This window comes from Cebidichthys violaceus, unplaced genomic scaffold, assembly GCF_023349555.1.
Source record: "Cebidichthys violaceus isolate CVI_PGR_0920_01 unplaced genomic scaffold, fCebVio1.0.p SCAF_5, whole genome shotgun sequence".
In the NCBI taxonomy this organism is placed as follows: domain Eukaryota; kingdom Metazoa; phylum Chordata; class Actinopteri; order Perciformes; family Stichaeidae; genus Cebidichthys; species Cebidichthys violaceus.
Window position 1 is genome coordinate 9,034,985 of NW_027176705.1, and position 25,194 is coordinate 9,060,178.

General features: G+C 39.7%; 2 protein-coding genes across 2 annotated transcripts; both read right to left on the bottom strand.

Annotated features, from left to right (window-relative positions):
• Positions 1–24,551, bottom strand: LOC137887304 (E3 ubiquitin-protein ligase NEDD4-like). The gene is made up of 29 exons (XM_068730176.1): positions 24,234–24,551; positions 23,169–23,242; positions 21,745–21,823; positions 21,616–21,654; positions 21,322–21,375; positions 9,664–9,714; positions 9,200–9,261; positions 8,920–9,022; positions 8,305–8,468; positions 8,006–8,123; positions 7,492–7,656; positions 7,228–7,311; positions 6,851–6,970; positions 6,467–6,721; positions 6,254–6,334; positions 5,996–6,050; positions 5,841–5,899; positions 5,599–5,664; positions 5,174–5,403; positions 4,438–4,559; positions 4,274–4,344; positions 4,095–4,190; positions 3,936–4,009; positions 3,786–3,846; positions 3,635–3,694; positions 3,422–3,529; positions 3,204–3,300; positions 2,898–2,970; positions 1–2,013 (listed from the first exon to the last, which is right to left on the bottom strand). Exons 1-29 carry the CDS (start codon positions 24,276–24,278, stop codon positions 1,911–1,913), a joined length of 2,769 nt encoding a protein of 922 aa, XP_068586277.1. The 5' UTR covers positions 24,279–24,551; the 3' UTR covers positions 1–1,910.
• Positions 14,863–16,332, bottom strand: LOC137887305 (E3 ubiquitin-protein ligase NEDD4-like). Its single transcript, XM_068730177.1, has one exon. It carries the CDS (start codon positions 16,330–16,332, stop codon positions 14,986–14,988), a length of 1,347 nt encoding a protein of 448 aa, XP_068586278.1. The 3' UTR covers positions 14,863–14,985.
• Positions 24,552–25,194: the final 643 nt, after the last annotated feature.

Consider the following 25,194-nt stretch of genomic DNA (forward strand, 5'->3'; position numbering starts at 1 on the left):
TTGTTTTTTATAATTCTTTATTTTCAAATATATTTATTTTGAATTTGGTGTGCTATATGTCAAATGGGTATTTAACAGCTACAGTTCATTCAACCCTTTTAACTGTTGTATATATGTATGTTGTTGTTGTTGTTGTAATGCACTTATAGGTGTTTTAATTAATTTCTATATTAAGAAAATGTGATATATCAGAACTTAAGTCTTGATATATTCATTATTCTTCAGTAGACAATAGCTATATAACAGTACTTCCATTTAGAGATTAAAACATTAACAATCAAATTCTACAATACATTACAAACGAAGGCCTCTGTATTTAACTTTAAATATAAGTGAAAGAAGAGAATGTGCTTATTTTCAGCGATGTTCACATGTAAACATTTAAACATGTGCACTTGAAGCATTGGATAATTTTCTTAAAGAGCGATTCAAGCAGTCTGCAGGTGACTGATTGGCAAAGATTCAGACAGTTCAGAAGTAAGACTCATCGATATCAACAAAGTGCTTGACTGTATAAAAGCATAAAGTATAAAATTGTGTTGTCAGAGACAAGAACCAGCCCACGATAGCTTCTTTTATCAATGACCTGTAAACATGGCAGGTAGTGTAAACACGTTTTGCCATTCAGAAAATGTTAAAACTACTGCTGACGAACAGTTACTTTCCTACAAAGGTATTAACAAGTGATTACTCATTTTTAAAACAGACAATAATCTGTACATATTTTGACAACCAACAAAACAATTATTAAAGTTGTACTCTTAAAAATAGAGCACCGTGCGGCAATTAGACAACCATAATGAGTAGAGGAAAACAAAACAATATCACTCATTGACAAAAGGCAACCAAACTTAATTTCTAACATACTGTATACAAAGTGTGTGATAAGCTAAGGCTGTCAGATATAATGTGTAAATACATTTGTTTATTTCTCTGATATACAAGCAGTTACTGTTGAACTTGAGTATGAGTGGGTACAAATATCTATTAATATAGAGGTGCACCAATAACCGTTATTTGCCAATTTCACAATTTCGAGTGAACAGTTTTAACAATAAATGCTTCAGAATTGTGTAGAAGGTAAAGTTAATTTTGTATGTACAGCTGAATAATGTAATAACGGAAGAACAAAAATAATCAGGTGATATTCAATGTCATGTCAATATGTACAATTATGCAATTGTGATTGAGCACAATCTAACACTGCATGTAGTCAGTTACAAACTACAGAATAATTAATTTAGCCTTTTACTGGTCCTGGTATTGGTACATCACTACTATAATAATAATTAAATAATACACTTTCCTTAAGTGTAGTTGCTCAAACTTGTATATAACTTGCAAATGTTCTGCTACTGATGCTTTTGAGGTGCATATGTTTGGGATTAGTGTGATGGAATGAATGTATTTTTAATTATGTATAGAATTAAATGATAGGAAAATATGTTTAATTTAGATTGAATTGCGAATTGATCATTCAGATTGTCGTTAAAAACGTCTGACACGTTAAGGGATTTAGTTAAGGAGCAACAAAACCTAAATTATTTCCTACCAAATACAATGTAAAGACAAAATCTCACAAGTACCTGATGTGATCAGAGCAAGTTTTCTGAGGCAATTCAGCCAAAAATTAAACAATTATGTTTAAGGTTAGATGATTTTGTTATACAGTATACAGCTTTGCATTTTTGCTTTGTAAACTTTAGAAGATGTAGAGTGATTAAATAACTCCGTCCCTCCAGATTTGTCCTTTCTTCACATGTGGCTCAACAGAGGACCAAAGTGAAGGTTGTGTGACTGTCCTTCATCTGTCACACAGCTGGCAGGTTAAAACATGAATCTCTTGCACAGCTTGTTTCTCTCATTATTAAATTTCTTCACCACATCATGCAGTAATGTCAGCACAAGCTCTAGTCCACCCCATCGAAGCCTTGTGCGTTCTCAATGGCGATGTGAAGTTTCTCCCTCAGCTCCTCAAAGGACTCATAAGGAGGCAGATCCAGTCGGTTGAAGCTTTACGAGGTGAAAGCAAAGACAATGAGGGAAACAATCATATTCAAGCAAAAGTCATAAAAAAATAAAGATTTACAGGAATCAACTGCAGCTGCTATGTGTTCAGTGATTTAGTACTGCACCTCCATAAAAAGGAGGGACTTTCCAGAGATGGATTAACTAAGGATTGGTCAAATGTGGTGCAACAGTGGCAGAAAAACTTCAGTCCCTAGAAGGAGTCAAGCTACAAAAACCCAAGATCCTTAACTTCCTATAACGCAACTCAATTGCTACTATTGCATTCTCTATGACCGACTAGAAAATTAACTTTGACATTTAGAAATCAGTGGAGTTCTCCCTTAATAAGGCGTCTCTCTGAGTGTAATGACTGTATGCAGTTCTCAAACAGTGGAGTGAGAGCTATGACTGTATCCAACCACTAGAGGGCTTCAACCCACTATATGCTCTTATTTCCAAGAAACGAATGAGCACAACTCTGGTTAACACTAAAATCTTTGGGATTCTTTGTGGAGAAACTCAGTTTTACAGATCTGTTGATTAAATCAACTAATCGATTAGTCAACAAAATTGCATGGGTGTTAGCTGACTAAGAACCTATATTATGGAAGGACATTCTTGTGGCGCCCCTGAAGCCCAAAAATATATATTTTTTTAATCTTGCATGCCCGTATTATTATCAAGAGTGGAGATGAAAACGGTCATCTTTAGAAACATTGTGGGCTCTGAACATCCAACACACATTACAGTCACATGATAATATCTGTGAACGTTCCTCTGAGCAAGGAGAGCACAAAGCAATGTAAGCAATTTATTTAGTCAAAATCTGCTTCAGCCTTTTTAAATGTCGGAAATTATGAACTGAAAAATGTGAGTTAAGTGCTCACCATGTGTGGGCTCGGGGGAGTTTCTCACGTGTTCCCCACTGCTCGATGGTGAACAGCTGTGGTCCGTTAGACCCTGGAAAACAAACCCATCAAACATTACACAAACACATACAACCTGATTTCCACTGGAATTCATTTACAATAAAACTAAAAAGTCCCAGCCACCTGTGAACTGAAGTGAGGTGTTATATATATACAGTGAAAAGATGTGATGAGGCAGTCATTTCATATCATAAGACACTACAAGACTGAATTATCTAGACTAAGCAAGAAACAATAATGCAGCAATAAAAAGTGTTATCTCACCATAGAGTTCAGCAAAGCCATTCATTGGGACCCTTGAAGTTCCTGTCACAAACTGTAAGAGCCTGATTCTCTTTTCTGCATCCATCAACAGCACCGTCTGAACAACACAAACAGATATACAAATAAACAACAAATACAAAGCTCTTCTCAAAAGGAGAATAAACTCCGAAAGGTCCACGGCTCAGCTTGTTGGCTCTAGGCATGGAAAGTTGTCTTACTTTCCAAAACCACTGGATAACAGCGTGGTTGGAGCAGTAGCTGTTCTTGTACTTGGTGTTCTCTCTCCAGTCATTCACATCCACATCTCCCAGACCACACATGAGCAGCTGTGGAACATAAGACGGCAGGTGGACACATCATTATTAATCTATCTGGAATGAATCTACAATTAACCTGAAAGGGAATTTCAGAACATCAGACTGAAAACTCACCTCAAGCTCATTCTCATCAAAGATCTTGATCACATCTTGTGGTATCAACTCAAAGAATCCCTAAAACACAAAAATATGGCTTTTCTTCTAACTTTATACTGTTTAATGGTGTCTACCATGTTACAAAACAATGTATCAAATAAGTTGTTACCTCTTTGAAGGCAGTCATCTGCTTCTGTACCCTGTTCACAAACCTCCACTGCATCACCAGACTGTCAAACACAACACAGCCGATTAGGATCAAACCAGCATTTCAGCACTTTGAAGATAATGAGAAGGTTTTTTTCTTTCTCTTTCTTACTGGATGTATTCCTTCTTGGTGTCATTAGTGATGACAATCTCTGCTCCTCCCGGCTTCAGTTCATGCTGGTGAGTCTGAACATATAATATATAATGCAAATTACACGGTTAACCACTTAATTAAAAGTTGTTGAGGCAAAGACTGCATGTTTGAACACACCTGTCCAAACAGCTCCTCATCAATGGTAAACCTCAAATCCAGGTCTGTCGGGTCGTTCTCCAAAATCCACTTCAAGGAGTTGAAATATTCACTGTCCTGAAAAGACAACACACTGAATAAATATCTTCCACATTACCTGATTCACCTAATTATTTGCAGTGGAAACATGTGACACTCACAACAGACTCCATGTCCTGGAGAGTGATCGGCTTCTGCAGCATCATCTTGTAGAAAGGCCGAATGAAGAAAGCTTTGAAGGACACAAATAAAAACGTCAGGATCTATAAAATCACCATTTGCTCTAATCCCTCCGATCTCCCCGATGACAACATTTAGCACTCACCATCGAGCAGTTTGCCATGATACACGGCCATGCCCGCCACACGACCGATGAACTTGAAGTAGGACAGGTGGTCCTCATTACATAAACCTGAGTTGGGGTTAATCTGCAGTGTGTAGTTGTCTCTGGAAGACAAAATATGAACAGGAATAAATATTTTCCTAAATCAGCTGTCCGGGTTTCTGCCAGATAATTACAGCTTGTTTATGTGTATTCTTAAATTGCTGCTATTATAAGAAATAGAATCCTGTGATTGTATGGGGACCTTGACTTGACGCTTGACATTTATATTTTCATTGATGCTCATCACAAATTAAGTAAATACCACTAACTGCTCATTTTCCATTCCACAATTACAGTTTTCCAGATCACATATTGTAGGACAGTGCAGGAAGATGAGCAATCGTAATCTTAATGTGGCCATGACACTGTGTAAACAAAAATGTATCCTTCCAAAAGTCACATACAGAGTATGTGTGTGCACAATATGAGCAGTGATATATTATGTGTATGTCTCTAGGATGGTATTTTGTCATATTTCCCTGGACTTTCCAGACCTAGAGGCAGAACATCTATCCTGAATGTCTTTTATTTACTGCTCCTTCATATAACACAGAGCACCAGCAAATACTAAATGTGAATGGCTGTGCTGCAATACAAGACTGTCTTGTCTAAACACAAGTTAATGATGTATAAGACCATTAGAGGAGGCATAAACGGAGGCAGTGTTTGGACTCACGTTGCAGAATACTCAAACAGTCCGTAGTACGGGTTGAACATCTCCTTGGACATGAGGAAGAACCACTCCCTGGCCACACCACCATAGTCCAGTCCTTTTTCTCCTTCAAACTCCACCCACAGTCGTGCCTTCAGCAGGTCTGCCCTCTTCACCGACAGGATGCGTCGGTATGAGTCCTCTAGCACCGCATTTCTCCTCAGCTTCAGCTCAAAGCGGTTTGGGATGTCAGCCTATGCAGAAATGTATTGCGTTCATTAAAAGAGAGTTTATGATCATCTACAGGTTGAATAAATACAGCATATGTGAAAGTGACAAACTGATATCGGAGGTTAAAGCAACACCAGTCCTTATTAGAATCAAGTATTTGCAAGGTAGAAGTAGTTGTAAAGAATCAACAGTTACAGTTGCTCTTTGAAGACACTCACCGGTTTCTTCAGCTTCTTCCGGAAGTAGTCATACTTCTGTTTGTAATCTCTGGAATAAGGCACTGCCTAGAACCAACAAAGGACAGCCTTTAGTGACAATTCCACCTTAACCTTATGCCTTAAACTGTAGTCAAGGATACATATTTACAGGAAAGCTGCAAACTATAAATAAAGAATTATTTTTATTGTGTGCTAATATCATATTACTGAAGAATAATTTGTCAAAAATAATCTATACTCACTGGTCCGGTTATAGCTGAGTTCTGCAGTCTGGGATCATCCCATTGTGTGATCTTGGTGTCTGTGAAATAGAATACATCAGAGGCCATTCATTAACATGGAAATCTACACATTGTTCAGTCCATCATGTAATGTTAGTATTAAACGTCATACGTACTGTGATCTATGTAGAATATCCTCCCATCAGTGTGGACCCTCTCTTCCCAGCCGGGCTAGGAAGAAAGAAAATGTACATTTTAAATATGTTGGCTTTAGACTATCAAATAAAATAGACAGTACTATCTGCTATGATTATATATTACAACACAGAGCAATTAATGTATAATATATGACTTTTGCCTAAGATCTAAAGCTTAAAGTTGATAAATGTCTTTCAATTGATTTGTTACTGATATTCTATAACTGCTGAATTTACCGGCAGAGGGCCGAGATCAGATGGGTCGAGTGAGGGTCTCTTCCTCATGTGTGCAGGAATCTTGGGCTGCCTGGGATCTTCCTGTTCAGGGAAAACAAACAGGGTGTGTTTCAGTCAGAGGAAATACTTATACTAAACTGCAGACTAAGTTTAAAAAAAGCAAATAATAAAATATCGTCTTTCTTATGAAAGGTAAAAGCACATCTTTCTCACCCAAGTAGTAGTCTTAGTGTTGTGGTTAATGAAAAAGGGTCTTCCACTGGGAGCACTGCGAACCTCCCAACCAGCCGGCAGGGAGCCAGATTCAGGTGTGGCCTCGGGGCTTGGGGTGTGTTGAGAGTTAGAGTCCTCGGGGGACATGGGTGGTAAGGGTGGAGTCTGGCTCTGGGGTACACCTGCACCACCCTGTGCTGCTGCTGCTGCTGCTGCTGCTGGTGGTGGTGGTGGTGGTGGTGTCTCTGTGGTTTTCTGTCCAACAAGAAATATAATATTGAGAGGTATGGAGAAATTTGGTTTAAAAAATTGCCAGTTGAGCGTCAGTTTACATACTTTTGCCCTCTATCAGTATCAATAAGAATAAAAGAAATCACTTTGTACCTGAATGACGGGTCGCGTCCAAGAAGTGGTTCGACTATTGTGGTTGACAAAGTAGCGTCTTCCTTTACTGTCTCGCTTCTCCTCCCATCCTGGAGGCAGCCCAGCTGAGGTTGGAATATGCTATTGAATGACATAAAAAAAAAATGAAAACAGTGATCAATACGGAAAACCTCAAGCTCATTGAGAAACCCAACACCAACAATGAAACGCATACATTCACTAAAACTATTTCCTAACTTCCATACCACAGGAACTGGTAGACTAAAGAAAACAGCTGTGAATCTTGCACGCTGCCATCTGTCCACACAAACAGCAACATTCTGATGTAAGTAGTGTAAGTAGGAAGGGGTGATTTCATAAGGGAGTGAAATACCCACCACAGGATTAACAGGATGTTCCTCTCCCGTTGAAGTCTGGGCACTTCCTCTGCGACTGGAATGACTTGAATTACTAGCATGATTCTGCAGTTCAGAGGAAGCATGTCAAAGACAACAATGATCACTTGGCCATTAATGTGTTATTAATTTAACTTTTCTCCCTCTCTCACTGAAAAGTGTGTGGTTCCCATCAATCTCTTTGGAGTCTCTATTCCTCTGACTTTCTGGTAAGTAGAACCGTATGGCGCACAGAAAGTGACTCACCATCTGGGAGGCGTGCAACTCGCCAGCTGTGGCCCCCGAAAAGTGAGTGTTTCTCAGCTCGTCCTGGAACGGCTGGAACTCTGCAGGCCCGTGTGGTGGCGGCGATGTCAGCTGGTTATTGCTGTGGTACAAGGTGGACTCGTCCTCCGTAATGATCTCCCAGCTCTAGAAGATGAGACAGATGAGATTCATCAAGAAGACTCGGTGGGGGATTGATCCGAGGTTAGATCCGACAATAACAGCTTTGCCAAATTACTCCGTTTAAATATACAGTGGTCTGTTGTATAGTAAATCTAAAAGTTAAATTGTTTAGAAAGTGTAATTCCTCAAGTGATTAAGCCTAAAGCCCTCAGAGGACAAGCCAGAACTACACTGCTACAATCACCAGTGCAACACCTGGCTTCAACATGGCATCTGCATAGCTATCAGAAGAGACTTCCCCCACCGTTCTCGTCCTTCCCTTATCCATTCACCTAAAAGGCTTTTTTTTTTTTATAAACGGTGTTAAAATTACCTCAGGAGACTCTCGTGTGTTGTTCTCATCTGGGTCTGAGATCTGTCTGCGTGTATTAAAAGCTTGCTCCACATCCATATTATTGTTCTGTCCTCTTTGCACGTGCACATCACCTTCCCTGTTTAGGATGGACACGCGCGCACGCACGCGCACACACACACACACACACACACACACACACACACACACACACACACACACACACACACACACACACACACACACACACACACACTATTAGTACTGCACCAACAAAGAAAAATTCTGTAACTTTGCTGTGGAGAGGGGAGCAGTCTTACTGGATTGTGGGTCGTTGCCACTGTGTGGTTCTGCTCTCATGATTGACAAAGAAGGTTCTTCCCAGGTTGTCCTGCCGCTCCTCCCAGCCAGGGGGCAGAGCAGGCAGCAGCTGGCTTTGTCTGGGACCTGACATGTCCTGAGCCTCCAGAAACTCCCACCCAGGCTGCTCCACATGAACAGAAAGTGTTAACAGGCAGCACCAGCAGGAAGGAGACAATATCCTAATGCCAGTTGTTTAAGTGCACATACCAAAAAAAGACTTGCAAACTACAAGAAAATGTACTGGCTAGGATGAAAACCAGAGCTTTGAGTTCATCAGCATATTTTACTAAGGCCATGGACATGCAGTGGGACAAATATGCACTCATGGACTTTATGTTAAGACAAGACTTACATTAAGGAGAAGCTCTTCAGAACTCATATTACTGCGGCCATGACAAAATCTCAGTCTATTTTAATTGATGCTATAAAATGTTAACTTGAGGCTGCAGGTGATGTGTAATGAACAGGCAAGAAGAATCACTGCGTAGGCAAACCAAACACAAGAGGATCTGTGATATCTTTGTAGATCATGGGCGATATCTTCTCACTGAACAATCACGAGCAAAACGTACGTCTATGTCCTCCGTCTGTTCGGCTGTTTCCTCTTCTGAGCCGGGGTTTTTTGGCAGGTACGTCATTTTGAGACGCAGGTGACCTTTGACTCTGGACTTGTGGCTGCGTAACCAACAGATTAATTTATTTTTTGAACAGTGAAGAAATAAATATTGTCATGAATGTTTAAAAATGAAGTATAAACTGTTGCCTATCATTTCTCCTGCAAATTAACATATGTGAAATGGAATGTAAAACAGGAGAAGACAAAGGATTAAATAGCCATGAAATCATGCCAACCTTCGTGGGTGAAGCAGAAAATCCTTGAATGTGTATGGCCTTTCTGTGTTAGGATTTTCTGTCTGAGAAAAAATAAAACAATAAAAGGAAATCTTTAATTCTCAAAACATTTTTACAGACACTTGAATAAATCTACTGCCTGGTCGTGTATCCGAACACAGTACTGTATATTTAAAGAAAATGATGATGGTGGCAGAGTACCATGAGGGCTTATTTGCGAGTGTTGTATTTATAATGAAACAAAAGCAGGAACATAACATAACCATGACGGACCGTGTTTCCAAAACGATAGACAACGATGTGGAACAGACACTAGGATAAGGGCATGCGTGTATATATTCCTATGGTGATATGGGTGAGACTGAAGTCCACAGCTCCAGTTGAAAACAAAACAAATTCTAACTTACTTGAACTTAGACAAGTCACAGATATCAATACACAAGGAACTGCAACCTAGGACTCACCGGTATCTGATTTAAGGGGACGTCCACCTGTCCCAGAAAGTCATCACGTGTCTGACAGGGGGGAGAGAGAAGATCATGACAATATTATCTCCTTCTACATTCAAAGGCACTCAAAAGACTTTGGAGTAATGACAAACACTGTAATATCTCCATAGGAAGATGCTGTGTATCTGACAGTGATTTATTTTGTGGTATTTTATCTCCATCACACTTTTTCTGTGTCTGCTACATCTATTACGAGCCAGTTCCTCTAATAAACTATCTTTAATCATCAGATTAAATCGAACACTACTCTTTCTACTTGAAACAAAGCAGATCATTTGACTTGATCTATTTCCATATATATTAACTATGTAGCCTCGATAGGAATGTGTTTATCAGCCCACAATGAATGGCTTACTGTGTTATTGCCAGAGAGACTGGGACCGAAATAATGTAGCATTTGTCAGATACACTTTTCTTTTCTCTGAACACTTCACACATTCACTGCATGCCTTTATTGCAGCCTTTACAGTCTTAAAGGCAAACACACACTGCACTGAGGGAGCAGCTTTGTGACCAAATTAACACCCGCGTCAGGTCAAACTGTCCAACAGCAGTATAGAGTGTTTACGTGAACAAATATAGATGGAGGCCTCCTTCCTCCCGCCCTTGCATGTCTAATAGTGGAGCCAAGAGAAGCAGTTAAGTCTCGGTTAAAAGATACATGTTACATGCAACTAGTTTGATGAGCACAGTTTTCACTGATGGTCTTGGAAGGATTTTTAATTTATACACATATTTTTTTTTTTTACCCATTCTGGGTTTCATGTGAATGTTAACTACATCATAGTTAAAGGTAATTATTGGATATTTCATAAATGAACACCTAAAAAGACACAAGTCAACAAGTTAAGACACACAAATCTTACTACAGATTGCTTGCAATTCTGTTGTTCGAGGTAATCTTACTCAATGGCAGCACTTAATGTAAGTCACAAGTGTACAGAAGTAGGGCTACAGCTAACAATTATTTTCAATATTTATTAATGTGGATACTCTCAACTACACAATTAATCATTTGATGTCAGAAAATAGCAAAAAGTGAACAAAAGCAATTTCCCAAAGCTCTAGTTGATATAATTACATTGCTTATTTTGTCCAAAGACAAACAGTCTTGGCTAAAAATATCCAGTTTACTATTAAGTAAAGCAGTAAATCCTCACAACTGACAAACTGAAAAATAACAAAGCTCTGGAATGTCAAGCATATTTATTATCATTACTTTTCTACAAGCTGTAGTTGCTTTCCATTCCCAGTGGATAAATGTTTATATGGTGCATTTTGAGAAGAACTTGGCAGTGTTTCCCTGACAGTGAGGTCTTCTAAAATACCGATGTTTATTAAAGATGAAACAGTGGCATTAATGTTGGTTATATGTATTTACACACCACGGTCCATAGGACATTCAAAAAAGTTTGAATTTGTGTTTCTTTTGGTATTGTTTACAAACAGCCAATGTGGTGGAGATTTACATGAACGTATGTGTGCGTACATAATACACAGTAGTTCATTTAAAGCATCTTCATGCACTGTTTTCCACCCATAAACTGTAAAGAAATGAAAAAGCCTCACGTCTACCGACAGACATTGGACTGAATATAAAGTTGAAGGACATTTGTAAACTTCAGTGTCCTGTCCTTTGTGGGTAATCTCTTATTATGGCGATGTTTCTCATAACTTATTTAAGTCAATACATCAAGTACAACATCTAGCAGGATAATATGTTAGTGTCACATTCACATTCAGCTGTCGGCACTGATCCGATCTATCTTCATCTAAACTCCACTTTGATAATACTCTTTAAGCCCGGGGCCCATGTAACAGTCCCCCACTACTTCTGTAGCTCTTACAAATCTTAACAACATTTATCAATACAATCTGCCCTTCATAGCTTTTAACAGTGTGCTCAGGCGATGAGAAACTGAACCATATACAAACAATTACAGCCTAATAGGACAACTGATCCCTCCGTCAAATTAAAACTGAGGGTGCCATAAACAGAAATGCATAAACAATTACAGGCTAATAGTGATTACTGTCCCTGCTGGTTTCAAAAGTCAAGTAGGTCATTTCTATATCAGTAACCAGCAGAGTTTTCTATCAAGTGGAACTGTCTCTTTCCTTGGAAAGTTAGTGGATGTAGAGTGGAGTGAGGCCAAGCTTAACAAAGAGGAAGTCTTTGCTTTGGACACATAACAAGACTACCAGAGATAAAAAGATAGCCATAGATAAATGTTCATAAAGAGCATCCCTGAAGGTTCATGTGATACTAATTGAAACACAGCAGTGCTGACCATGTACTGTGTGAGGTCGTGGCAAACAGCTACAGACACATGTTTGGGCATCTGTGGAGCAAGCTCAGTGATATCCAGCTTAGCTTGGCCGCGACAAACTACTTTTAACAGGTGGACAGCAGCTTGTGAAACCTAAACTTCTGAAGAGTTACCCAGCTAATGTTATTGGAGCAGTGATGATGATAAACCATCCTGATCAGGAACTTATGTTCACATCTGAGAAACAATTCCATAAAATAAGTTTGAAACAAGTTATATTTTGGCAAAAACACTCACGAGACTGCCTGAGCAGCAGAGACTATATGCTTAATTATCCCGACAAAATGAAGTAATCGCTGTGAAATGAGGAAGCCCTTGTTTTCCACACCTGAAACCATTTAATGTCACAGCAGGAGGCCGTAACACCGAGTCTGATGGCCTGCACTGCTCATTTGTTATGCTTATCGAGAGCGTCTAACCAAAACATATTATTCTAACACTAAAAAGGAAAGGTCATATTATATATATATTATTCTTGTCTGCTGCTATATTCCAGTTTTTAAAGTTAAAGTCCAAGAGTTAAGCTTGTTGTTGCTCGGCTATATTCATTAATGCTTGAGTGACTTTTCTAAACCACATGTTATCACTTGTGAAGGAATCTGAAAGACTTGCAACCTGCCACAACCACCACAAACACCGTGGCAGCTGCACAAAACTAGCCGTGACAATCAAATCTGGATGGTCCGTAATGACATGTAGCTCATCTTCGACTTGATACCTCAGAAAATTAAATTAATGTTACATTTGAGTCACGTCTTTCCCCTTCCTTGGTTAACGTGGTCACTACTGGTTGCTCATTAACTCGTAAGATGAGGTATACGGGGTTATGAGGGCACTTCAGATAAGAAGAGCAGATCTGAACTTTCCATAAAAAAATTCCATTGTGGGATTTAAAAAAATGACATCCTAATGCAACCGACACATTCAAACAGATTTATCTTTGTTTTGTTGCAGTATTAGAAAAACATTATCTTGAACCCGCCACAGTAGTTTGTCTCTGCCGCTGCTGAGATTAACAAAGGGTGTCACATTTAGCACTTTTAGCCCATATAGAAGGATAGATTTTGATTTGTAATAGTGGTTTATTTTCCCCTTTGATTGTTTGAAGTCCATATATTAAACATTGTTGTTAGACTGATTGTAGGCATGAGGTGATCATTTTTACTGCTGCAGTAAAAGGAAAGTAATTTGTAAGTACAAAGTTCATTTTGCTACATTTCCTCAGGAAAATCACTACCCATTTAAAAAAATACTTCTTTTTTTTCTGGAACATAGATTTTAGTATTTTTTTTCTTCTTCTTTTTCACGTGCTTCCCCCATTGTTTGAATTATGATATACCTATTGTCTAAATCACATTGTTGTTGGTCAGTTGTGGGCAGACAGTCAGAAAGTAAACAAAAGGTGTGTAGTACTTTTAACAGGGAGATGTGTGATGTGACACATCTATATTCACGAAGGACTATGAACATCAAAGCTCAAGTGAAATTTATACACTTGATGCTGGTATTTCACAGGCATTTTAAAGTGAGAAAATAAAATCTAGATCAACAAAAGCAAATTTAAATCTTTAAAAGTAAATGGACTGGCTAATTAGGTAAGGAGTACGCCATCTTACTTGACAACCTGCTAAATGCAGGAGGGGGGCTGACACCTGATACATCACAAACACTGCCTGGCAGGAGGACTCATAGGGAAGGGAACGCGCCAACCTTTTACTGGGAAAGGCTCACGCTCCCATCCTGCTTCATTACATTACCCCCAACACACACACACACACACACACACACACACACACACACACACACACACACACACACACACACACACACACACACACACACACACACACACACACACACACACACACACCATATCCACAGATGGCTGGCATGACTGTGCGCTGCTCTAGTATCATGCTGTTAAATTTGAATCCACGGGACTGGGCAGTGCTACAGACCACCAGACTATCTGGAGTCAAGGGGAATATTTTAGAAGCACTTTATTTATACCAGCTAGGGGCACTGCTTTTCCCACCACTAAAATTAGCCCGGGTAAATACTTAAAGTCGATTACTCATAGCACTAACAGAATAGTAAAAATGGAGAGCTATTCTAAAGTTGAAAGTCTTCATACACACCAACAAACGGACAGGCTCACAAGATGAGAGACGGGAAACTTTTCCTTCTCATTCATGCTTTTTCTTGAAAACCAATATGTAAATGGCTTTCCTGTAATGTAACTGAATACCTCTGAATGTTTGTCCACATTGGGCTTGTTAATTGCATGACTTAGCTGTAGTGATCTTCTCCATTACTGAATGTCTCTCTAGCTTGTGGCGAGCCTAATGGCTGACACTGAGTAAACACAGTTTTAAGGGTTTGAATGGCGATAGCACTGAAGGAGAGCACCAATATCTCAGCATTTATATTAAATACTGAAAATGATTTAGCGTCACAAGTAATCTTTTAAAGGTTTAACTTCAGCAACTATAAGCCAAAGATTTAACATAAAATGAACATGCTATTTTATCTGTTACGTGAAGTATTCATGGTGTCACCTGAGCTGTCAAACAGTGTGCAATCTACTAGAACCAGTCAAACAACATTAAAGGTGACTCCATAGTGTTACACCTTAGGGCCTTTATGTGTCCTGTAAACAGTTAGAAAGCTCTTTACCTTGCAATTCATTGTCAAAGGGACAGTTCAAATCAAAAATACACATTTTTCAATCTGGATTGTTTGGGCTTTGCCGTGATGTCTGCATTTCTTTAATATAATGGGACTATTGTTTTGGCACTATGAGCATCACAAGACAAGTGCCATATAGTCCCTTTACATTCGAGAGAAGGGAGACATCTCTACGGTCGATACAGGTAAGAGAAAAATTGATTTTTGAGTGAACTGTTTTTGGCATTTGAGCTCATTCCTGTTGATTAGCGAGCATCAGCTAGTTCCAATGAAGAAACTTAACACTCACCTTGGTGTTTTCACTCTTTTGCATGTTAATCCCTTCGTGGCTTGTGTTTACATTAGTAAAAGAGCTGGGCAGCTTAGCTGGGCAGCAAGGAGACAAATGAATGTGCACATGTGGAGAGTGAGGGCTACTGAGTTTTGGATTTGAAACGTGACATGAAATTCCAGTGTTAGCGTAGGGCACCTCCAGGGAAAAGCTCCTTTGTATAGCTCGATGACAATGGTTTTCCTCAGGTCTTTCCTGTCCTTTTCCTGGCGAACAGACCTTTTTCTCTGTTGGTTTAGTTGACGAGAACAAACAAGCAGAAGTACTACGGTACAGTTTTGTGCGAGGGTTGTGTTCACCATCGGGGTGTGTGGCTGGGTCAGGAGCCTTAGGATTTTCCACATTGACTGTAGCCGTGGTTGTAGCTCCCTTGCTGGACATTATTGGTCTCTGGTGGGCAAAGTGCAGCAGCACGCTGCTGGAGTGACGATTCGATCTGTCTAAAGTTGACGACAGTTCCCGTATTTTACTCCTGTCCTCCATGTTGCCTTTAGGTTCTTCCTGTAAAGGAATATTAAATTGCACCATGTGCTTGGTGTCCCTTAACTCGGCTGAACAGCCTCCTTTAGAGAGACGATGGCCACTTACTGCTGTGGTAATGGACTCTTTGCAATTCACTTCCTCATCATCTTGTGAGAATTCACTGGCAGATGTCTGTAGAGATGACTGATGACACCCCCTTGCTGGTGGGAGAGCAGATAGAGCCATTGGACTGACTGGGGAAGCAGGTGGTGTGCTGCAGGGGCTCTTTGGAAATATAACCAAGGAGGAGCACCGTCTCAAAGGGACCTTTGACTTGCAGCGGAGTAGACTCCTCTCCTGGGTGGTCCTGTGCTTTTCTGAAGCCTCTGGCTCAAAGATGCTGTTGCTGCTACAGTACCCGGCATCGCTGGCCATGCTGCTGCTGCACGAGCCTCCGTCAGAGCCACTGCCTGCTCCGCCTTCACTGGCCCCCGGGTCTCCATCCTCTATACTGCCATCTAGCTCTCTGCCGAGGTTTCCACAGGGCTGCAGCGAGATCTGCAGAATGCTCTTCTTATTAAATCCTCCAGTGTTGACCCTGGGTATGAATACTGAAGAGTACCGCTGTAAATTAGCGTAGTCTGGTGACAGCGGAGTCACCTTCAAGTGGACGGAGCTGTGCGCCAGACTCTCTGTGGGGCTACGAGCTGACACGCCGACTCCGCTCTCCTCACCATGGCTGCTGAGGCTTTCTGACAGAGGGTCTGTGTTGCTTCTCCTTGACGCAAATTGTAAGCGCAGACGACGTGCCATTCGTCTAACTCTCTAATCCCTGCAGTGCTGGTGAGAGCTGCATGATCAAACTCGCTGGGAGGCAAAAAAAGGAAAGCAAAGCAACTGCTCCGAGCGCTGCTCTGAGATCACAATCATTAGCGGCTGTACATTGCCAAAATAGCTCTGGTGACAACCTGCATTCCTCTCCAGGCTGATCTCAGCTTTTAGTCAGAGGGGGTCAGTGGTTCTGTTTGGAGACATGACCCAAACATACGACCTTTGAAACAAGAGCAATCTTAGACGTTAGCCCCTTTAAGGAGCTTAAACCCTCTACGGGAAACTAAAATACAATAAAACTTAAAAAGACAAGAGCTTCCACTGCTGACCTGCTTTATAACCTTAGCTTAGCTGCTAGTTCACGGCACCTCCTGAGTTCCAGCCAGATTAATATCTTACACCTTGTGTCTGTTCCAGCCGCCTCACTCCTGTTCACTCCTTTGGAGAAAACAACAACATAGCCCTCTGCGTTGCATCTTAGACTGAAGCTTTGGTAAACTGTTAGATCTGCCTCAGGCCACTCACTCAAGACTCTACTTCCTGCTGCGGGAATGCTTCTAATGTTTCTACTGCTCTGTGGCCCCAAAAATATTTTTACCCACTGCTATTGAATTACAGGAAATCGAAAGGAAATGGCTTCCAACATAATTCTGTAACAAACTGGGGACTGGGTTGCAAAATCGTATAGCAAAAAATAAAACCACCATAGCCAAGTACAAAGAAAGCAAGGAAATATTTCAGAAAATGTTTTTGGCTTGCAAAGAAACAGAGAATGTGTTAAACAGTGATAAAGTAAGCTGTGACATATTATCTGCCTGCCTACAAAAAACACAAGAAGATGAGAACGAGCTTCGACGGTGACACGACACCTGTTATACGACACCTCATGTCACAGTCAGTGCTGGTCTGATTTCCTCTCCTAGGCCGTTGACAGTCCGATTTATTAATGGCAGCCTATTGTGTGTCAGACTGGCCTATTTCAGGGCATCCAAATCAGTTTTAGTATAAGGTGTAATAGTAAGAGACAGTCAGGATAAAGACATGATTCATCAGAGGACACTTCACTGATGCAGCTGCCTATTTTTTAAACCGACATGACAAACTACCAGGAAACCTTGTGATTGGCTATCAATCACTCATCTGGCCAAAAACAGATGTAATTGATGGTGGTGCGTGGGCCATACAGTATGGTGTGTAATAGGCCAATAATAAAGAAACGCTGCGTGTAATACACAGAATCCAGCACCATTAAAATATTGCAACCAAAAGAAAGACTGAAAGATAAGCCATATTATGTCATTACACACGGTGTCAGTGTGGTGTGGTTAGAGTGGAGGCTGGACACAGGAGAGAGAGGAGGGCTCTGTCAGTCAGCAGCTGTAATGAGTTAACGGCTAACGAGTTGCTAGCATCACATTTTACAGCCCCCTCACCACCACTGAGTGGCAAAACAAACATGTTACGTCTGTTGTGAGAGGAAAGGTTTGAGATATCTGGAGGAAAACAAAAAGTTTTTAATGAAGTGTACTGAATTACTGCTGTTTGGCTAACTGTTAGCTGTGTATGTTACTCTTTACTATATTAACTACTGTGCTGTACTCCCTAAAGGGACTGATGATCATATATTTCTTCCTTACATGAAGGTCAACATAACTCATTTAAAAAATAGTGTGTACTTTGGTGACTCCAGTTGTATCCTTTCTGTACCAATTCATTTTTACAGTACTGTTAGCCTTATGTCTTCTCATATTCTGATTTGTATTTACTATCACTATCACTGTTTTTACACAGCCAATGCATTATGTATTCAACCCTACCTAGAAGTGTGTTTAGCTTGCTGAGCTACACACACAGTGAGGGCAGAATAATACATGCAAGTATCATTACTCTGAACAAAGCCTGCAGGTTGGGAGGATTTTCTTTTTTGTTTTTACGTTTTCTTTCAGATGACAGTCTGGTTTGGAAAATGTGCTTCTATTCTCTTTAGCCTTCAACTTTTGGTAAAAACGTCTTCCTGAATCAGTTTGTGCAGTTGGTTGCACAACAGCTCCGTACCATTTTATCAGTGTTTTCAATTTTTCAATGTGAATTCATGATGGCCATTCATTCGGGGGGGGGGGGGGGTAACCATGGCAACTTCTGCATACGGTCATGTGCATACTCTCTATTCATGCCATCTCTGGAAGTGAGACAAGGTCTGCTCCACAGACATCTCCATGCCAGCATGTGATAGCAGAAAGGAAACCTTAGAATGTCTCTTATTTAGATTTGCATGTGTCTGATTGTGAACATGTCTTTCACTGTGAGTGTGTGAGTGTCTCACACATTGTTGTTAGATTATCGCCTTCATTCTCATTTTCTACACAGCGTAACCTGCTCAACAAGCAGCAGAAGCGGAAGAGTAATGACAGTAGGTGAAAGATCAAACTGTGGATCACAACAATTATCAATGTCTGTTAAAGAACAATACTAACATAATGAACAGCAAAACAAATTCACAATTTCTGCGAAGGTTTCCTGCTCATTCCTCTGAGTGTCAGAGCAGCAGTGACACACACACACACACACACACACACACACACACACACACACACACACACACACACACACACACACACACACACACACACACACACACACACACACACACACACACACACACACACACACACAGAGAAACATGTTCACAGTGCAGACACACCCTTTCATTTTCACAAGATCTACCTGCAGCATGACAAGGCAGACTCGAGTCAGTCACGCCCAGGTTTGTTTGATATTATGACACGTCCTAGAAACATTCAGCCAAACTACAAGTAAAATAACAAACAGTGAAGCAGAAGCTAAGTGTGCATGTGTGGACTGTGTGTTGTAACTTATTCTTTATTGTGACCAATAAGAATAAGTTACAAACATAACGAAACAAAGCACAATAGTGGTGGGAGTGGGACAAAACATGATTTCCATTTTATAGCACAGCATTGTTAGTTCTGTGCAGAACCAATTAGAAACGGTACATGTTGTACGTGGTGGATTCCTAGGAACAAACACACACAGCTGCGCACTGACATCTTCTTCTGCCAATCTAATGTGCTGCTTCTTGCTCACTGAGCAGACTTTACCAGTTTGGACAGGTTGTTGAAGCAGTGGGGATAACACTAAAGATAAGACCAAACTCATTAGAACTGCAACTCAGTAAGAAAAATACTACTATCTCAACTCCTAAAAACATCAACATTATAATTTGAAAATGGGGGGGATGCTAATATCAAGATACTGCAGCTTAAATAAAACAAGTAACAAGTAGCGCCTACGTTTTCAAAAATGTTTTATACATGGCTTTATACAATATGTGAGGCTATGCAGCCACAGGTCAATAAATAAAAACTATGTGGAGTGTAAATATAGGGTCGGGTGCACTAACTACAGCATGTGTTACTTTGCTAATACGGTATTCTATGAGTAAAGCTCTGATAAAACTGTTCTAAATGAGTAAATTGTGGTTCGCTCAGATGACAATATCCCCGCTAACTCACGCACTGTGTTTACATACAGACAGCACAGTTATCAGCAAGTATCAGATAGTAATGATGCTGTCACTGTGGTGTGGCTGCTCAGGTGTCTCAGGACCTGCTGTGCATCAGACCAGCGTGAAACTGGGTCAGCAGCTCGATTGAGATCGTGCTACAAACTTGCATTCCCAAAAGCTTTCACATTGCTGTGCACCAACTGTGTAATCAATGAGAGAACACTGTAATCTGCATTCACTGCAGTCTCATATCTCAATCTACCAGCACACAACAACCCAAACCTCAGTTCCTACTGAGCTGCTGATACACACAAGAACCCTATTATGTATATATGTGTGTGTCATAACAGAAACTATTAAGCTACGTAGAACTACACCTACAACTCTTTCAATCACCAGCCACACCTGTAGCCTTAAGGCAGCCAGATTTGCCCGTATTATCAGCTCTGAATAATAAGGGATCCCAGTTTTCCAACAATAACTCACATGTTGTGGCAAAACAAGGGCAGTCAAACCAAAGTTAACCTCGCACTGACTGCAGGATACCCTTATCCTCAGAAATATGACACATTGCCTTGTTTGGCATTCATTGTTCACTTTATGGTATACACATATTAGGTATTAGGAGAAATATTTGTTCATGACTCTAATAAATCAATTCAATTTCAATTTCCAAACATTTGTGAGACAATTTCCTAACTTGAACACCTGAACAATTATCAACATCACAACTATTAATTACATTGTGTCCCTCTATAGTAAAGTGGCTCTTAAAATTGATTTCCAATGCTTTCTGGTCATTATCAAAGATCTGTTCAGTGTAGGAGCCTGTCCAGGGCTTCTAAGAATAATATAGTAATAAAAACACTTTGCCCAACAATTATAACAAACTGACATACAGCAAGACAGGTTATCCACCTTTTAGAACATGTCCAGACTTAAGCATGGTTGGCTGTCTCCTCTGTGTGATGTGCACTCAAAATTTGATTTGGTGAAAGGTTACAAGATATTTTTTGTTTTTCAAGTCAGAAAACAGATGTACCCAATATCTGTAGGTGAACAAGAGTTGATTTATCAATAAGTCAATCAACAGAAAATGAATTGGCACTTATTTGGGTAATTGATTATTCAAAATCGTATTTTTTCAAGCAAAAATACAAAACATTCTCTTGTTCTACATTATCAAATGTGAGGATTTGCTGTTTTTTTTCTGTGATAGCAAATCTAAATATCTTTGGGTTTTACACCATTGGTCAGACCAAACCAACCATTTAAAGACCAAACTATTAATCAAGAAAACAATCAGCAGATTAATTGATAAGGAAAATTATTATTAGTTGCAGCCCTTAAGTGAACCAAGCTTTCCACACTTGGAATCACCAACCTAAAATGTTGAGTATACCAAAATTATACACAGAAGGGTTGAACATAACTAAATAACTTACCAGGCGGTTCTCATCAAACACCTCCAAGAGCAGACGATGCTTCCGGGGATCAACCTGAAACATAATATAGAATCTATACAATCAAAGCGCACAAGTACTGACTTCAACAAAGCCAACAGCATCACTTTTAAAATGTTATAGTTACATACAGTATGATTAAGTATATATGAAATATGTATATATATATGATTAAGAGTATTGTTATAAAATGTCACAAATGATATCCTGATATTCACACACGAGAGATAAATAGATGCATTTTAAAATGTTTCATTATTTTAAGTTTATACTTACTTTGAAAAAGAATTCTTCATTCCACTTCGGGTCCAGTGTCTTCATGTAACATGTGATAGGAAGGGAAATAAAATATAAGCCCACAAATAGAACAAGTGTAAAAGCAAATGTAGATATTCACTTGCTCACCTTTTTGATCGTTTTAGTTTGAAGACTTGTGATTTCTCCGTTGATGGGGTCATAGAGGGACAGTCTTGTGTATGGATCACTGCAAGACAAAGAGACACACATTAGATTCAGGTCTGGTGTAGACCTCCATCTACAAAGATTGAAATGGTTATGATCTACTTCCTGTTCTGTATGTATTAGTGGTTTGTGTGGTTCTTCTGCCATGGATCTCTACTTTATTTCTGAGGGAGGTAAATCCCTTATAGTCTGATCCCATCAGGCGCTGCATTCAGACCTGAGAAACATTAACATAATGGTTCCAGCTACTCAATACTTGAAGCAAAGTTGACTGGAATTGTTAATTAATGGTGGTTTGAGGCACTGTGACGTGCATTAAAACCACATTCAACAATCACATTAATCATTACCCTATCTTTATGTATCTTTAGGCCTGCAGCATTGGTGATAGATTAAGTGAGTGCTTTTACATTAGAGTCATGTTAATACAGCAATTTTGTTTGTGACATGTATAATTAAACATGATATAAAGGCATAAAATCCACAACTTGTTGTGCCAATGTCAGATTGCATTTATAGGTTATGGGGAAGTAAACATGTATTATTAAATGGAGGATTTTAAAGAAATCTAAAAGTAGGACACAAATGTGGTGTGCAAAGGCCTAAAACAGGGCATTCAAATAATTAAATTTGCACATTTGTAGAGCTGTTTTGGCTGATTTTTTTAGAGCAAACATGCCCAACAACATAACACTATGCTGTAGACTAAGCTAATCAGCACTCATTACCAATTCATGCTCTTGGAGGAGCGCCAGCCTTGCAAAAGTCAGGACTGTTTGCAAAGGAAATACCAGCGGAAACCTTTTATCTGAATGTTCTAAATACTCTTTTCTTTAAAGAATTAAGGACTTTCTCTTCTTTTTACAGAAAATGTCTGTTGTGAAAACTGCAACAACAAAAACATCAGTCTGAACCTTTACACACCCGCTCCTTCCAAATTACCCAGCTATAAATGAAAATAGAAAAAAACGTAATCAGAATTAAACACTAGAAATCATAACCCAAGGTGTAATTGAATAATTATTGACAGAAATATAGCACATTACATTGGGTGTCGATAGGATTTAGGAGAGAATGGCGGACTAAATAATGGAACACAAACTGATTCATGGCTGACGTACGTGTGCTGTTTGTTGTCGAAAAGGTCGTCATCCACTTCCTGTCATTCTACACAATGGTTAGAGGATGCAAGCTCTGACTGTCCAGCTTTACTGAAGATAATGAAGCCAACTGACTACAGGAGATGTGCACTACACATGCACAGGAAGATGACCACTGATTTTACAGAAAATATAAAACTAACCAATAGTTAGTTGCAGCCCTAATCATACAGCAACCGTGAGTGTTAACTATCTACATCAGCTTACCTGGCTCCGAGTATATCTTTTTTGGCCAGCCCAATTCCAGCAACAACTTTCACTTTTAGGACTTTGGATTCTTCCTGAAAATCAAAAAAAAAAATAATAACAATAATAATATTGAGTTTGTGAATATGATAATGACATAAAGACAGAGATAGAGTCTTGCCATCACACATTAATCATAAACCAAACAACATGACATAATATAAACGTAAACAATTAAAAACTTGAACTAAAAATTTAAAAAAATAACAGTGCCTGGTAATATTCTCTCCATGGTTAATGCAAGTCCATAACACTGCATATTGTCTGTATTGGGAATGTGGTCCACTAGACACATATACACACACAGACACAGGTATGCTATAGATAAGATAATCCTTTATTAGCTGCGCAGTGGGGAAAGTTACAGGTAACTCATTTCCAGTATAAATGCCCATCACATGCCCCCCCCCCCCCCCCAATACAATCAGTGTTTACGGGATGATGCAACATCCTGACAATACTTGGTACATTTCCATCATAACCCACAACCCTCATTTATGCTTTTACTGTGAAGTTGGTGAATCATCATAAGATTTCGCAATCAATCACACTGACTTGGCATGAAGGACACAACTATAGGGCCCCAACATTGTTACCTGATGTGAAAGCGAGTTAATTCAGAGTTTGGTCGATGTCAGTTCAGTGTGTGTGTGTGTGTGTGTGTGTGTGTGTGTGTGTGTGTTTTGAGGACGGCCGTTGGAGAGGCGTTCACAGCCGTTGAAGCCTGTTGTGTTTCCTGGATAAAAAAGTGAACAGCTAGAGCTTTCTAATTTGTGTAGCATTAGCTGAGAAGTACACCTGATCAATTTGATCGATTCTTCATCAATAACGACCACATTTTAGCGAACAAATAACTCCTTATATCGCGAGTTGACCTCTGCTAGTGAGTTAGTTAGCTCGCCAACGTTAATTAACGTAGTGTTTAGTTAGCTCACGCTATAGTTAGCGTTAACTAGTTAGCCAGCTGGCTAACGGCGTGATCACATGAACAGTCTCACTGCTTTGAGAGAGGAGCGTTAGTTTTACCTCATCTATCTGAAGTCCTCGGATCTGTGGAGAAAGTGCAGCCATAATATCCTCGCCCTTCCTCCCCCACAGAGAGCGACAAGAAGAGCCAAGAACAAGAAGACAGTGGCGCGTTCAACAGTAGACTCTTGTGGTGTTTAGTTACTACTCTGCCTCTATTATGCCCTCTGCGTGTTTACGCTTGTAGCTACCGTGGACCTGACCTAGTGGCTAGATGTGACACCGTCGTCATTCACTGTATCCATCGTCCTCCTTCTTCTCCTTCTCCTCCTCCTCTGTTTCGTCCTTCCTCCTCTTCCTCCTCCTCCTCCTCCTCCTCCTCCTCTTGTTTCCTTCTTCCTGGCACTGCTACAGTCTGAGGAAACCCCAGAACAACAATACCGATAGGGCCACTGAACGCGTCATAAATCTTTCACTGAATATATTGTGACACCGATGAGAGGTGAAAGAAGTATTCAGTTCGTAAAAATAGCGATACCACAAAATACAATACAGTACACTAAAAAACAACAATACAATAATAAAAGTTGTGTATCAATATGACTTAACTTAAAGTAATGAAGTAGCCTACAATCAGCTAAAAGCAGTGCTGTAATGTAACTAAGAACAATTATTTAAGTACATATTTGAGGTACTTTACTTGATAGTAGGTTTTAATGCAACTTTAACATTATATATTTCAGAAGGAAATATTGTACTTTGTATTCCACTACATTTTTTTCACATCTCAGTACCTCATCCACCGTACTGAAAAAAGTACTATTGTATTATTTGTATTATCACTGATGATAATATGTAAGCTATGTGTATGTTGTATTCAGTCTGTGAGATGATCATACAGGTTGAGGACAATAATAATCTTTAAGTAACTATATCTGTCGAATACATTAAAAGTACAATAGTTTCCTCTGAAATGTAATGGAGTAGAAATATTGAGTAGCACAAAATAAAAATACACAAA

Coding starts and splice junctions, on each gene's coding strand:
- LOC137887305 (XM_068730177.1), bottom strand. CDS start 16,332: ATGGCACGTCGTCTGCGCTTACAATTTGCGTCAAGGAGAAGCAACACA.
- LOC137887304 (XM_068730176.1), bottom strand. CDS start 24,278: ATGGCTGCACTTTCTCCACAGATCCGAGGACTTCAGATAGATGAG. Junction 6,051..6,253: donor CTGATCTCGGCCCTCTGCCG/GTAAATTCAGCA, acceptor CTTTCTTCCTAG/CCCGGCTGGGAAGAGAGGGT. Junction 2,014..2,897: donor CTCCCCCGAGCCCACACATG/GTGAGCACTTAA, acceptor CACCTCGTAAAG/CTTCAACCGACTGGATCTGC.